Raw genomic sequence first — 16,934 nt, forward strand, 5'->3', positions numbered from 1 at the left:
TATCGACCCCCGTAACTGAAACACCGTGGCTGCTGGAAGTGAGAGCCCTCTGGTGAGATGATCAGCAGCGCTGCCCGCCACTGAACATGGGGATCGGTCTTCGGGAAAATGGCCGCCGCTCACTCGCACAGGGGACAATTGTTATGGCTTCTTTATAGTAGTAATTACGGCATGGAATCTATCTGCTACCGGTGACCTCGCATCACATAGCGCTCACTATACATTCACACAAGGCAGTTACCGCTTCTACCATTCCGTCTGTGATGTCCCAGTGTCCTCATTTAGCGGCGGCCATTTTCCTGTGGTTTGTACTCAGCTCCCAGACTCCCCCGCGGCTGTAGCCATGGTATATTTCCTTGGTAACACAGCTCCTCACGCTCAGCCCCACACAGGAAATACACTTTGGCTACAGCCGCGGGGGAGTCTGGGAGCTGAGTACAAACCACAGGAAAATGGCCGCCGCTGAATGAGGACACTGGGACATCACAGCCGGAATGGTAGAAGCGGTAACTGCCTTGTGTGAATGTATAGAGAGAGTTATGATATGCGAGGTCACCGGTAGCTGATAGGTTCCATGCTGTAAGTACAACTAGTAAGGATCCATTAAAATTGTCCCCTGTGCGAAACTGCGAGTGAGTGGCGGCCATTTTTCCGAAGACCGCTGGGGCAACGCTGCTGATCTTACCTGAGGCCTCTCAATTCCAGCATCCACGTTGATAAAGTTACGGGGGAGCGATAGAAGGCATTGCCGTACCTGGTAAGTATTGTGCTGCCCTGGTGTTAAATACCCTCCAACATGACCCCAGGAGGGACACAATGCTCTGCTCCTGGACTTTCCTCTTAATGTATGATTGCCATCACCTGTTTAAAACAGGTTTATTGACAAGAAAGGTGTTTCATAAATTGAGAGAAGTCCAGAAACAGAGCATTGTGTCCCTCCTCGAGAGGGTCATGTTGGGAGGTATGCCCATTACATTAGGTACAAAATACTCTGTTGCTGGACTTCCCTTTTATTTTGTACCTAATGGAATGGGTCATGTTGGAGGTTATGGTGTTATTATACAGGTAGAGCAGCCTGTGGTGTCCTGTTATACAGTGGGAGCAGCATGTGGTTTCCAGTTATACGGGGGAGTGGCCTACAGTGTCCTGTTATATAGAGAGAGCGATCTGCAGAATCCTGTTATACAGGGAGAGTTTCCTGTGGTGTCCTGTTATACAGGGGGAGTGGCCTGCAGTGTCCTAATATATAGGGGAGCAGCCTGTGGCGTCCCGTTATACAGGTGGAGCAGCCTGTGGCATTCAGTTATACAGGGAGAGCGGTTTGTGGCGTCCTCTGTTACACAGGGGGAGCGGCCTGCGGCGGCCGGTGTTATACAGGAGGAGAGACCTGCGGCATTCCTTTATACAGTGGGAGCGGTTTGTGGCATCCTGTTATACAGGGGGAGTGGCCTGCAGTGTCTTAATATATAGGGGAGCAGCCTGTGGCGTCCCGTTACACAGAAGGAGCAGCCTGTGGCATCCAGTTATACAGGGAGAGCAGCCTGTGGCATCCGTTTATACAGTGGGAGCGGTTTGTGGCGTCCTCTGTTACACAGGGGGAACGGCCTGCGGCAAGACAGGCCGTTCCCACAGGTCTCTCCTCCTGTATAAGGAGGAGAGACCTGCGGTGTCCTGTCTTGCGCGGGGAGCGACCTGCGGCGTCCTTGTATACAGGGAGAGTGGCCAGTGGTGTCCTATTACATTTCTTTTGAGACAACCATTTACTACAATGGACGTTTTCTATAGCGCTTAATCTTATACTATACGTGCGCCCATTGTTCTCTACATGATCTATATTTGTATGTGCGGAAACATTAGAGGCTGCTGTTGGGCCTCTGTGTGGATTCTCTAATCTTTACCTAATATGTCACATGTACTTTGTGGTGTATATTTTAATTATTATATTTATTCCAGGACAACGGAGCAGTGAGGATGAGACCCGTCACTGATACCTCGAGGATGAACAATGACCAGAGTCACATGACTGAAAGGATACTAAATCTTACCCTGGAGATCATCTACCTGCTGACTGGAGAGGTGAGGGGATCTGGGAGTGTCACTGTGACATCACATATCTATAGTAATAATACACGTACATGACTGGGGAGGTGAGGGGGATCTAGGAGTGTCACTGTGACATCACTTATATCTATAGTAATATTACAGGGACATGACTGGGGAGGTGAGGGGATCTGGGAGTGTCCCTAGGACATCACTTACATCTATAGTAATAATACAGGGACATGACTGGGGAGGTGAGGGGATCTGGGAGTGTCACTGTGACATCTCATATCTATAGTAATATTACAGGGACGTGACTGGGGAGGTGAGGGGATCTGGGAGTGTCACTGTGACATCCCTTATATCTATAGTAATATTACTGGGACATGACTGGAGAGGTAAGGGGATCTGGGAGTGTCACTGTGACATCACTTATAGCTATAGTAATAATACAGGGACGTGACTGGGGAGGTGAGGGGATCTAGGAGTGTCACTGTGACATCACCTATATCTATAGTAATAATACAGGGACATGACTGTGGAGGCGACGGGGTCTGGGAGTGTCACTGTGACATCACTTATATCTATAGTAATAATACAGGGACATCACTAGATAGGTGAGGGGATCTGGGAGTGTCAGTTACATCACTTATATCTATAGTAATAATACAGGAAGATGACTGGGGAGGTGAGGGGATCTAGGAGTGTCCCTATGACATCACTTACATCTATAGTAATAATAATACAGGGACGTGATTGGGGAGGTGAGGGGATCTGGGAGTGTCAGTGATATCTCTAATATCTACAGTAATAAAACAGGGACATGACTGGAGAGGTGAGGGGGTGTGGGAGCGTCACTGTGACATCACTTATATCTATAGTAATAATACAGGGACATGACTGGGGAGGTGAGGGGATCTGGGAGTGTCACTGTGACATCTCATATCTATAGTAATATTACAGGGACGTGACTGGGGAGGTGAGGGGATCTGGGAGTGTCACTGTGACATCACTTCTACCTACAGTAATAATACAGGGACATGACTGGGGAGGTGAGGGGGTCTGGGAGTGTCACTGACATCACTTATATCTATAGTAACAATACAGGGACGTGACTGGGGAGGTGAGGGGATCTGGGAGTGTCACTGTGACATCCCTTATATCTATAGTAATATTACTGGGACATGACTGGAGAGGTAAGGGGATCTGGGAGTGTCACTGTGACATCACTTATATCTATAGTAATAATACAGGGACGTGACTGGGGAGGTGAGGGGATCTGGGAGTGTCACTGTGACATCACCTATATCTATAGTAATAATACAGGAAGATGACTGGGGAGGTGAGGGGATCTAGGAGTGTCCCTATGACATCACTTACATCTATAGTAATAATAATACAGGGACATGACTGGAGAGGTGAGGGGGTGTGGGAGCGTCACTGTGACATCACTTATATCTATAGTAATAATACAGGGACATGACTGGGGAGGTGAGGGGGTCTGGGAGTGTCACTGTGATATCCCTTATATCTATAGTAATAATACAGAAACGTGACTGGGGAGGTGAGGGGATCTGGGAGTGTCAGTGATATCACTTATATCTACAGTAATAATACAGGGACGTGACTGGGGAGATGAGGGGATCTGGGAGTGTCACTGTGACATCACTTATATCTATAGTAATAACGTAGGGAGGTGAGCGAATCCGGGGGTGTCACTGTGACGTCACTTATATCTATAGTAATAATACAGGGACGTGACTGGGGAGGTGAGGGGATCTGGGAGTGTCACTGTGACATCACTTATATCTATAGTAATAATACAGGGACGTGACTGGGGAGATGAGGGGATCTGGGAGTGTCACTGTGACATCACATATATCTATAGTAATAATACAGGGACGTGACTGGGGAGGTGAGGGGATCTGGGAGTGTCACTGTGACATCACTTATATCTATAGTAATAATACAGGGACATGACTGGGGAGGTGAGGGGATCTGGGAGTGTCAGTGATATCACTGATATATAAATACTACAGTGCCTGATCTTGGTAGTGTCACAGTGACATCACTTATAGTAATGATAGAGGGTGATGACTGGGAGTGTATGCAGTGATAATCTATTTCTTCTTTGGGTTTCATGGTCACCACAGGGTTAACATCGGCATTGTAGGCAGATCCAGAGGACTGGACACCAACCAGCAAAGCTCTTAGGATTCCCAGAATACACCGCTCCTCTCCCCTATAACCCCACCTCCATGCTCAGCTCAACGGGTTTTGTTGATGCCAGCAGGTAGCTGGTGCACCAGGTATTCCAGCAGGGATTATCTCAGGCACTCCCTCAGAATTATTATTATAGTTTATTATTTTCTTTTTACTCTGAGCATGCGGCGCTGTCAGTCCGGGGTGACTACAGCGCTGCAGCTCCATCACCCCGACCGGTGCCGAAACTCCCCTAAGGCCTGGGCCAAGAACGGTACTTGCGGCAGATGTGGCGCCTGGCATCTAGCCCGGGCACCGGAGCCTCGGTCAGTGTGGCTGGCACATCGGGGGCAGGTAAGAGCTTTCCCTGAGAGCGGCTAAATCTGTGTCATACCGCAGGTCTGGGAGACGGCCCGCGGTGCTGGAGTGGACACTGTCCCCAGAGGTAGGGACTCCACTATGAATAAACGGATGTTCTAAATGGCGCCACCAGTGATAACCAATCACCATAACACTAATATTGTGCCAACACTTTCCTTCTATCAGTTCTCAGGAATAATTTATTGGTTCCTTTCCTTTTCAGTTTATTTCTGACAAACTTCAAACGGAACAAAATAGCGCAATATTGTCTGTATCAGATTATGGTTTATTATACAAGGGTTCCACTCACATGTAATGGTATTAAAATCGCATGTCAGTCCACAAATCTGGATAATCAGCCTCTCGCTCCATATTCCTCCATGAGTTGGACACTGAAAGGAACATAAAGTGCAGAGAGAGAGAGAGCAATATTGTCTTTCAACCAAATAACAATTTATTAATAAAGTGCACACACAAAATAAAACATTATAATCGCATATCACCATATAGTATGGTCTTCTCTCCTCCTGGAGACCAGAACAATGGGGAGCAGAGTTCCAATGGTGTTCAATTGGGGGGGGGGGGATTATGGTCCAGTCCAGGAAACTGTCCGCACCTCCTCCGTATCAGACTCACCAGCCCGTTGTCCATTTCTCCAGCCAAATTCCAAGTCTTTCAGACAATAATGTCCTTCCTCAGGAGCATAAGACTAAGTGTTCCCTGGACCACCAGGGCAGTGAGCACAGGCTCATAAGTAACGGTGGGGGAAGGCCAGCATAGGGGAGGCGGCACTGGCTTGTAGCCCCTCCCCCAGCTTCAGGCGCCAGTCCACTGCAGATTTCCAGCCCTCAAGCTGCTCTCACTTCCCTCCTCCTCTCTGAGACACCGGCAGCCATCTTCTGCATGCAGCCCTCAGGTCTTCGGGAGTGTTGGGTCTGTCTCCCCTGTAAAAACGCCTACTGCTGACCGCTTTGTACAGCATTCATATCCTCCTTCTCCCATAGCAGCGCAGTTATTGATCAGAGTGCCTTGCAGTGTATTGTACCAGTATTGTACGAGTATCTCTGCATTGTCTGTGACTGATGTGCTAGTTGTCTATTTTCTCTGTCTAATACAGGTTGAGTATCAATTATCTGAAATGCTCAGGACCATGAGCATTTTGTAAAAGGGGTTATTTACGATTTTTTTTTTTCTTTAACTTACCTGGTCACCTGGTGGTGCCTCGATGGTCCCACGACGTCCACAGTGTCCCCCGGCTTCCATGGAGGCCTCAGGATCCTCCCCAGGAATGCATTGTGTGAGTTCCCGGGCATGCCGGTGATGTCACCGTGGCACTCGCGCAATGCAATCCTGGGACCGCTTAAGACGATTGTGGAGGCCGCTCTGGATATCTGTGGACTATATATTTTATTATCGAAAATAATTACTGTTACTTTTTTATTAATTGAAACCATATTTTTTGCTGTACGCTCATATGCATGTTTCAGCATAACTCTGGAATGACTGCAGCAAGTTACACCAAACTTAGGACACATATAACTTACAATCTGTGAACAAACACTGTGGGGGTAATACACCCCTAGGGGTGAGGCAGCTCCACAGACTAGATCAGGACATGCATGATATGTCAGTGACGACAGGGCTGCATATAACAGGGACAATGACATGATGTGAGGAAGAGAATGAAGATAGCACCTACCCCCACACTGAGAGTTATATAGTGGCAGTAGCAGGGTCCCCCAGCAGCACAGAGTATATCAGGAGATGCGTAATGTGCTGCACTCCAACGTAAATTAACGAACAACTATAATTCTAATTTACCATCATCCCTTAGTGAAGTACGGTTTTTCAGCTAGTATAATATATTCCTGTCTACTTTTCTTTGTTTACACTCTGTGACCAGAAGTGTTGGAGGTTACAAATCCTCCTGTCACATATTATATACCACTATAGGGTATATACCTATTGTGTGGTTGCACCCTTATTTCTTGTCACCATGACTTCTAGAAAATGGCGCAATCAGACAGAATCCCTAAACTGCTTTCATGTAAATCATGTGCCGCAGGTCTGTCTGAGCAGGATGTCATTCAGGATGGCCTGTGTGTAACTGTTACCTTCCCCTGGTCAGTCCTCTGCTCCTGTCCCTGCACAAGAGCCTCCCTGGGCTGCTATTACACAGCTCCTAGGTACTGTAGTGGATCGCCTTATTCCTACTATGGCTCCCCCAATGCACGCATCTGCAGCAGCATATTCCGTACTGCGCATGCGCTGGGCACCAGGCCCCATGGGCTGCATTGGCAGCAGTCCATAGTAGCATATTCACTATCCCAAATTCGGCACATGCACCGCATCATGCTCGGTGCTCCGCATGCGCAGAACCCGTTTTTATGGGCTGTCGCCACTTGCAACCCATAGAGGCATCCCAGAGGAAGGGAACACCTCTCAATGGGATTGCCATGGATGACTGGCAGGTCAGACCTCCAATAGGAAGTCGCTGCCAGTGCTGTCTCACAGACGGCATCTGGCTTCACACAGGGGCAGATTATACCGGGGGGCTGTAGCCCATAGGTAAAAACCGGCTCTGGTAGTAGATGTACCGGCTCTCATTGATGCCACCAAACTTGTGCTTTTGTCTGATGATGATGATGATGTACCTGTACCCGTTGCAAAACAGACTGATGTTTTCAAGAAACAGAAAGTCATTAAAGCACAATTTCCACACTGCGACTACCTGATGGACATTAGGGCAGATTTATGGGACACGTTGGGTAAGAAGTTTCCTAGTTTTAATAGATTGGTCTCTATTGGTCCGGAAGATGGTAAATGATGGGAGACGCCTCCCCCTGTCTATTCTCATGTTACTCGGCTGGTAAAACCTTCGGTGCTCCCTGTTACTACTGGCTCTAATAGAGCCAACGGAGAGATGAAGGGAACAGTATCTAAAGTCTTTACGCTCACAAGGGCGATGCATAGACCCACTGTAGCTGCGTCCTGGGCTGAGGCCGTTATCCCCTGGCTCACGGTGCTAGAGGATGAGTTACCAGCTGAGATCTCAGAGGGTTGTAAGCTATGTCTTTCTCATATTAGACAGGCTGTGCTGTATATTACCGAGGCTCTCTGACGCTGCTGTGCTGGCTGCTAAAGCTTCAGCTACCTCAGTATTGGCACGTCTCATGCTCTGGCTGCGACCTTGGAAAGCTGATTTAGAGTCCAAGAGGACTTTACAATTGCTGCCCTTAACAGGTGAAGTTCTATTTTGGGAAGAACTTAATAAAATGGTGGGTCACTAGACAGCCCCCAGCAAAGTCAGACAAACCTGCCGCATGATGGGGTGGGCCTCCCTCTGGGGGATCTCAGGGTGGGAGGCTGACTTCTTCGCTTTGCACAGGAATGGGTCAGTACCACTTCCGATGCTTGGGTGAGAGAAGTTGTGACCTGGGGATATTCGGTGACTTTCAAAAGACGCCCTCCGCAGAAATATTGCTGTATGGGCCTCCCGCCAGCACCTCAAAGGCAGACAGACAATTTCCAGGTGATAGTGCAGTCCAAAGTGATTATTCCAGTTCTCCAACACCAACGGGGACTCAGATATTCCTTGACTCTTATTTTGGTCCCCAAAGGGACTTGCAAGCCCATACTAAATGTAAAATCCCTCCACAAATGATGTGGGCTATTGTGTTAGCAAAGGAACCGGGGGACTACATGGTGTCTCTGCATATCCCCATTGCTCCCTCACATCAGGGGTTCCTCCGCTTTGCCATCATGTACCAACACTTTCAATTCCAGTCGCTCCCATTTGGCCTCACCACAGCCCCCAACATTTTATAAAATTCATGGCGGCATGTCTTCGTCGTCAGGGAATAAGGGTGTCCCTTACCTGGACGACCTTCTTCTCTTGGCCAGTTCTCCGGAGGTGTTGTCCAAACACTTACTGACGTTCCTCCAGCAGCATGGGTGGCTTCTCAACTGAGAAAAATCTCTCTCTGGTCCTGTCACATAGAATGCTGCATTTGGAGGCAGTTCTGGACTCCACGGTCTTACGTCTGTTTCCGACACCAGACAAGTGTCAGAATTTGCTGTCCCGGATATGTATGTTTCTTTACAACAAACAAAAAGTGGTGTAGTAAATGGCGCTGCAGTCCCCTCTTAATTGGATGATGGAGTCCTATCACCAATGGGATATATATCCACAATTCTTCCGTCCAGTCGTTCTTAAAGAAATAGAGACTGACCTGGGAGAATTTCCCTATGTGCATATAACGGTTTCTTTAGATTCTCGTGACCTCTGCGTACACAGCAACTGATAACCAGACAGATAACATCAACAGGGACCCCTTGAGGTGTACACTCACCAGGAATAGGTGCCCTATGTGCGCTGAAAGGTTTCTTTGCATCCGACCCTTCTCCTCACAGAACACAGGTGGACAGCTGACTTCAAAATGTTTTTTGTAAAAATCCAAAATTTATTTCCAAAACGATAAGACAGGTAAAACCAAGTCTAAAAAAATGTGGGAAGGGAATCCCAAGGTATGTGGTGGTCTGGGTACCTTCCAATCCGGATAGAAGGCCACCCAGTTTGCTGAAGATCGCAACCAGCACCTGTAACGATCAGATCAGGTGATCGATCAAATTAACGTATGCCTCCTGTTATGATTATCTGTTCAAGCAATGTATGTCTGGTATGTTTGGTAAAATCATGCCGCCTGTGATTATAATGTGGGAGATCAGAACATGTCATGTATTATGTGTGTAAACTGTAGGTGACCCTGGTTTGAGTTTGAGGCCTGTATTCCCTCAGTGTGACATCTGTGGACTCCTCCGGAGTTAGGATGTAAGATAAGATCTGAGCCCCTCATAAACCATGGTCCAGAAGGAGAGGTTAGAGTTTGTCCCCTTCCTTCACATCTCTTATCAGTGGGTCTGCTATGCAAGGAAGGAGGATCAATCACTTTGAAAACAGCAGACTGTAGAAGATACATTGCCAGGGACCTTCCACACTCCTTCAGCATGGAAAGAGTGGAATCCCAAGGGTGGGAGGGATGAGGGAGTCTTCAAGGTATAACTGAGACCCTTCTCCCTATAGTCAGTGTCACTACCTGGGGGTCTAGCAATCAGGCTGTAAGCGACCAGAGATTTCTTGTGGAGAACCCCCCCCACTTCAGGATTGTCAAGATACGGTTCTGTCTTTTTTCCCTTTTTATTTTATTTCTGAAATTGCATTTAAAACTCGTGTGTACTTTTAAAATCACTGTAAAATCTTGTAACTATTTTCTAAAGCTCTGTAGTATTTCTAGGAATAAATAATACATATTCTCAGTCCTGGTTCTGTGTTCCTAAGACTCATTAGCCTCAGAAGAGAAAGGCTGGAAAACGTTACCATTGTTATCTTGTATTGTGTGGTCAGGGGCGAGCCAAGCCGCCCTTGTGCAGTTTCAGGCGCTAAAATCAGGTTTTGGCTGGTGGCAGTGTACCTCAAGGAAAGGACCCGAGTGTCCTGAGTGAACCCCAGTCCCGGCCGGCGCTGCTCAGATTGACGTATCGGAGCAGGCGACCGGTGGGTCCGTGACAGCACCTAACCACAAACCTCTAGGGTATTCACTCTGGTGATTGGAGGAGAGAGTGAATACCCTAGAGGTTTGTGGTTAGGTGCTGGTTGCGATCTTCAGCAAACTGGGTGGCCTTCTATCCGGAAATAAATTTTGAATTTTTACAAAAAACATTTTGAAGTCAGCTGTCCACCTGTGTTCTGTGAGGAGAAGGGTTGGATGCAAATAAAACTTTCAGCGCACATAGGGCACCTATTCCTGGTGAGTGTACACCTCAAGGGGTCCCTGTTGATGTTATCTGTCTGGTTATCGGTTGCTGTGTACGCAGAGGTCACGAGAATCTAAAGAAACCGTTATATGCACATAGGGAAATTCTCCCAGGTCAGTCTCTATTTCTTTAAGAACGACTGGACGGAAGAATTGTGGATATATATCCCATTGGTGATAGGACTCCATCATCCAATTAAGAGGGGACTGCAGCGCCATTTACTACACCACTTTTTGTTTGTTGTATGGTTAGATTCAGGAATTTTTGGGTGTTGTATAGGCTGCAGCAGTTCAGGCGCTGTCACTATTTTCTTTCTTTGTTCAAATGTATGTTTCTTTGACACCCCAGAGTCACGATTCACCTGGCAATGTGAATACTTGTCGTTTCACATGGTCGAGTGAGCGCAGAATCACTCATGCCCTCTGCAATGTCTGATCCTGACCAGGTGGGACAGTCAGCCTCACTGATTAAGTCTCCATGACTCTGACCCCAGGAGTTCTGATCACCTGAATCAAGGATGGGTCCTTCTAACTATGATTGCCAGCCTACAAGGGGAGCCGTGGTAAAGGAAAGTGGACCTTGGTGGAAGCTCAATATACTGGAACTGTGGGCAGTGTACAATGCATTGCTTCAGGTGAAGGACATTTTGCAAGGCAGACTGGTACAGGTACGGTCAGACAACACCACAACAGTGGCTTATATAAACCATCAAGGCGGCACTCGCAGTCCAGAGCCATGAGGGAGGTGTACAAAATTCTTACATGTGCCAAACACATACCAGCTTTATCGGCTGTGGTCATGCTGGTGATTCTGAACTGGAAGGTGGACCTCCTAAGGCGCCAGGATTTTCACTGGTAAGAATGGTTGCATCATGCAGATGTATTCTCGCTTCTAGTGCAGCGCTGGGGTCTGTCAGATGTGGACCTCATTGTGTCATGCCACAATTACGTGCTTGCTTACGGGTCCCGGTACAGAGATTCTCAGGCAGCATTCACAGATAATCTATCAATGGTGTAAAAGTTTCTTCTTCCATATTTGTTTCCTCTGGTTTCCATGCTCCTTCAGGTGCTCCGGAAAGTCAAACAGGAGAGCCGAGATCTCATACTGGTTGCCATAGCATCTGCCAGACGTGTGTCTGATCCAAGTGCACTATCGTGCAGGTCTCCTTTTATGATTTTTCACGAGGACAGAGCTGTCTTTGGGATGACGACTGCTCATTTACCGAAATTGATATCCAAATGACATATGAATCAGAAAATTGTGGTTCCAGCTTTGGACTCTATGGAGATGACTCCCGAGGAGTGTTCTCTGAACCTAGTGCGAGCCTTAAAAATCTATGTAGACCGTGCCACTTCTATACGTTTGTCCAATTCCTTATTCATTTTATATGGATTTCACAAACAGGAATGGCCAGAAACAAACAGACTTTAGCTCGCTGGATTTGGCTTGTAATTCCGCAGGCTTATGAACAGGCCCAGCTTCCATTACCTACATCTATATCTGCACATTCTACCAGGTCCGACGAACCGTCATGGGCAAGGTGGCAACGTGGTTCTCTATCCACACATTCATTAGATTCTATGCCTTTGATACGTTCGCCTCCCAGGAGGCTTCCTTAACTTGCCGGATACTTCCGGTCCCTCAGGCGAGTACCCTCCCTTGACTCTGAGTGCTAAGTGAATTTGTCAAAATTGGTGTGAAAATTGGCAAGCAAACATTTGTATTCATCACAGTGATCTGGAATATTTACCTTATATAGAAAATATATTATTTTTGTAAACATGTTGTATTTGAATTTATATAACCAATGTAAGTGAAGGTGGCATTTTTAGTACATATTTTGAACATCTCTTACAGAGATTATAGGCACTCAAAGGGTTAAGTATTGCTTTAGAACATCCTCAATGTGGCGGTGACCATGAAACCCGAAGAAGAAAACAACACAAATTACCTTGAGTTAACTCCTTTCTTCGAAGCCCATGTCTGCCACAGGGTGCCCACCCTAACACGCCTGATAGCATATGGCATATATTGGTACAGCGGCGTAACTATAGCACCGCAGCCCCCGCCACCGCGGGGAGGCGCTGTGCATGTGGGGGCGCCAGGGGGCTACACACACCCCCCAATCCCCCGCAGACTTACCTATCTCGCTGGTCCCGGTGGATTCGTTCTTCTGCTGAGGACCACCACAAAATGGCCACCCATATATAGCACACAGTTCTCTGAAACTGTCTGCTGTACGGGGCGGCCATTTTGTGGTGGTCCTCAGCAGAAGAACGGAGCCACCGGGACCAGCGCGATAGGTAAGGCTGCAGGGGATTGGGGGGGGGTTTGCTTGGGCGGCAGGGGATTGGGGGTGCTTGTCGGGGCAGGGGGGGGCGCCCAAAACTTAGCTACGCCACTGTATTGGTATATATGGGTGTGTCATGTGTGACCATGGTCACTAGTTCCCTCCTTTCTATTTGTGAGTGCACTAGGGTGTCCATTACCTTTCTTCTTCCTATTCGCTTCCTGCTGGTTGACAAAACTGAGATGAGCATGGAGGCGGGGTTATAGAATCCTAAAAGCTTTGATGTTTGGTGCCTGATCCTCTGGATCCGCCTACAACCCCGATGTTAGCACTGTGGCTCCCATGAACCTCAAAGAAAGAGAAGTAATCGAAGGCAAGTCTACAATAACTCTCATTTTCCCAATACACAGGGTTACACAGTAGTGAAGAAGACATCTGGTGGTGAGCATGAGACACCCAGTAGTCATCCCTGTGTGTCAGAAGGACAGAAAAGGACCCAGAGCCCCATAACAGGGCCCACACCTCACTCACTGATACATGGGCGAGACAATGACCAGAAGATCCTGGAACTTACCAACAAGATCATTCAGCTGTTGACTAAAGAGGTGATTGATGGGAATGGGACAAAATAAAGTGACAATGGGGATGTGACCGGAGAGGAGACTGCTGGGAATGGGACGAAATACAGTAACACCGAGGGATGTGACCGTAGAGGTGACTGCTGGGAATGGGACAGTAACACCAGGGTATGTGAATGGAGAGGTGACTGCTGGGAATGGGACATTATATAGTAACACCAGGGGATGTGACAGGAGAGGTGACTGCTGGGAATGGGGCATTATTCAATAAAACCTGGGGATGTGACCGGAGAGGTGACTGCTGGGAATGGGACAGTAACACCAGGGTATGTGACCGGAGAGAGGTGCCTGCAGGGAATGGGGGATGTGACCGGAGAGGTGACTGCTGGGAATGGGTTATAATACAGTAACACTGAGGGATGTGACTGGAGAGGTGACTGCTGGGAATGGGGCATTATACAGTAACACTAGGGGATGTGACCGGAGAGGTGACTGCTGGGAATGGGGCATTATACAGTAACACCGGGGGATGTGACCGGAGAGGTGACTGCTGGGAATGGGACATTATACAGTAACACCGGGGGATGTGACTGGAAAGGTGCCTGCTGGGGATGGGACATTGTACAGTATCACTGGGGGAAGGTGTCTGGGTGATGACTGTATCATTGTATGTGTCAGGTTCCTATAAGGTGTCAGGATGTCACGGTCTATCTCTCCATGGAGGAGTGGGAGTATATAGAGGAACACAAGGGTCTGTACAAGGATGTGATAATGGAGAATCACTGGCCCTTCTTATCACTGGGTAAGAGGAGAATTCATTTTATTGTACAGGGTACAGCAGATATACACAGGTCATCTGCTAATCACACATGTACAATGTCCTCAGTCACTGTGTGTCTCCTACAGATGGGCTCAGTAACAGAGGTACCCCAGAGAGATGTCCCCGTCCTCTGTATTCCCAGCACTGTACAGAGGAGAATCACAGGACCCCACAGGAGGATCAGGTAGTTGGGATTTACAGTCACCTCAGTATATCTAAGTGACTGGCACTATATGATTGCAGCAGCTGTGTGCGTCTTATACACTGATATTCTACTGTGTAATCTCAATAACATCAGACATTACTAATGTGGTATTTTTTTAGGTTCAGTGTGAAGATTCGTCTGATATTAAGGCAGAAGATACAGGAGGAGAAGAGATGGATGTGACTGATATTAAGGTAGAAGATACAGAGGGAGAAGAGATGTATGTGCCTGACATTAAGGCAGAAGATACAGAGGAAGAAGAGACTGATGTGACTGATAATAAGGCAGAAGATACAGAGGGAGAAGAGACGGATGTGACTGATAATAAGGCTGAAGAAGAAGAGTCTTATGTGACAGATAAGGAAGAAGATACATATATGAGGGGTGATCAGCACTGTAAGGAGGAAATACCTACAGATACCAGCACAGGTGAGGAGTAATCAATTATTACATATTTTCCTTATTCTTCCAATACAGCTTTCTCTTATCCTACACTCTCCTCTGTCAGACCAAACTAATGAGGACAATGCATCTGTTAAGTGGGGGAGTCCAGAGCCATCATCCCCTATTATACTCCTGCTCTCCCCTCACATGCTGTCACTGTGTTACCAGCCCAGAGATCTGACCAGTCTCCTCCCCACACTCTCTGGTGTACCAAACCAGCTCTCTAACGGGGGTGGGAACTGGGGGCGCTTATTGTGGGTAGCTTCTCAGCAGCTCCTGCTCCCCTCCTAGTGTCCCCTCCTGCGGACATTTTAAATATTACGCGTGCTGTTGCGCCATGAATGACGGTCCGTGACGTCGGGGGAGCACGCCGACACCACATGGTTAAAGAGGCTGCTACTTCTGCTGGAGAGGTGGAAGCGGGGAGAAGAACTGGAGCGGAAGCTGCAGTGGTAGCGCTGCCTGCCTACTCGGCTACACTACAAGCTAAGGACAGTGGTGGCGCTGCTCTGAGGGTGCTGCCAGAAATAGCCACATTGCCGGGCAGCGCTGCGGCTTCCGTTCCACTTGGCAGTGGGCCAGGCAGAATCTGTTCGCGGGCCGGACCGTCCTTTGCCCACCCCTGCCCTTGTGGATAGTAGGGCACAGAGGCATAACCATGACTTGGTGGACCCCATAGCAAAATTTTGAAGGGGCCCCCCTTCTACAGGGAGCGGAGGTGCACAGGTTGATTGGGGGTACAAGGCATCACAAACACATAGGGATAGGAGGGTACATGGTGTCACACACACACACACACACATAGGGGTAGTGGGAGTACAGTGTCACATACAGTGAGGAGGGGGTTATAGGGTGTAACACACGGGTAGGGTATAAACATTTAAAATCCTATTAGCGTCAGTGACATGACAACACTGCTGGCTTCATTTGGATTGAGAGAGAGAGGTGTAGAGAGAAGGAAGAAATAGGAAGGGAGTTAAGAGAAAAGTTACCTTATAACAGCAGCCCTGAGCATTGGCAAGTAAGCCAGAGAGGTGAGGTCTCTGATGGGGGCGGGGCCTTACCGGCATTAAGCCCCTCCCCCTAAATGTCCGAATTGCATCGCAGACAGAAACCCGAAGCGAGGCCTGCCACCTGACTTACAGTGTGACAGGCTAGTGAAAACTTTGTGGGGGGCCGGGGTATGGCACCGCCGCTACATCCTCTGCGGCTGCTGCTTGCGGGAGCCGGGAGGAGCTGGCTCTGCTCTGGCAGGGAACAAGTGTTGAGCTTTGACTACAGTGTGTGCAGGGGGAGCTGCGGGCCCTGGAAACAGCTCGGGCCCCATAGCAGCTGCACCCACGGTAGTTACGCCACTGGTAGGGCATGAAATACCGCCTGTCAGCACAGAACTGTTGACCTTTCCCATGTCGACCTAATGCTTTTGTAGAACTAGTGATTGTATGTATTAATTGTTTTCATATTTCTTTTGAATTGGTTTAGCGCTGCTGCTTTCTTTTTCCTTTTTGTTGAGGACAGATAGGAGCAGGTTACAGTAACCCAGTCTAGGGATGACCAGTGAGCGGATGAGGGTCTTAGTTGTCTCCAGGGTGAGAGAGGGTCTGATCCTGGAAGCTTCCAATACTGGGACAGGGACTGATTGTGGGGATTGTAAGAAAGGGTGGAGGTCAGGATGACGCTAAGGCAGCAGCATCGATGGTGAGGTGTTAGTGGATAGTAACATCAAGGTTAGTGAGGGGATCGCGGATGGTGGGAGACTATCGGGGAATATTTACTAAAGGTCCATTTAAAATTCAATATTAATCGATGTTGGGCTTCCAGGGCTAAAACACACATTTACTGACAGTTGGATTTTTATATTCATTTTTAGATGTTAGTAAATGTGTCCTAGCCCAGGTAGTCCGGCATCGATTAAGAGAAAATTCGAAGCAATGAACATCGCCCTTTAGTAAATATATCCCTCAGGCTGGGTACACACTTACAGATATATCTGCAGAACAATCGATCTATAGATATATCTGTGGACGGATCGGGCAGCTTGTTCTCCGAACACCCTGCCCAATCCATGGAGACCGATGTCACAACTATTGGCAGAGTATTTGTATGATCGTGCTGTGTGGTTGTTAGACGACACACTTAGAAGATATAACCAGCTTTAGATTTATTCAAGTGATAAGCTTG

At 47.9% G+C, this 16,934-nt stretch overlaps 1 protein-coding gene across 8 annotated transcripts in view; it reads left to right on the top strand.

The window, feature by feature from the left end:
* LOC146007513 (uncharacterized) overlaps positions 1-16,934 on the top strand; it is a 218,458-nt gene that overhangs the window by 191,228 nt on the left and 10,296 nt on the right. For 3 of the 8 annotated variants that reach the window (XM_083145918.1, XM_083145922.1, XM_083145920.1), the window contains exons 3-6: positions 13,117-13,311; positions 13,963-14,086; positions 14,191-14,288; positions 14,429-14,738. The exons of 2 other annotated variants lie outside the window; for them this stretch is intronic. In XM_083145918.1, coding sequence (XP_083002044.1) covers positions 13,117-13,311; positions 13,963-14,086; positions 14,191-14,288; positions 14,429-14,738 — 727 coding nt within the window. Of the gene's footprint in view, positions 1-363; positions 758-1,953; positions 2,077-13,116; positions 13,312-13,962; positions 14,087-14,190; positions 14,289-14,428; positions 14,739-16,934 lie in introns of those variants that run through there. 3 more of the 8 variants (XM_083145917.1, XM_083145921.1, XM_083145925.1) reach the window with 3 other exon arrangements.

This window comes from Crinia signifera, chromosome 6 (genome assembly GCF_055691185.1).
Source record: "Crinia signifera chromosome 6, ASM5569118v1, whole genome shotgun sequence".
Lineage (NCBI taxonomy): Eukaryota > Metazoa > Chordata > Amphibia > Anura > Myobatrachidae > Crinia > Crinia signifera.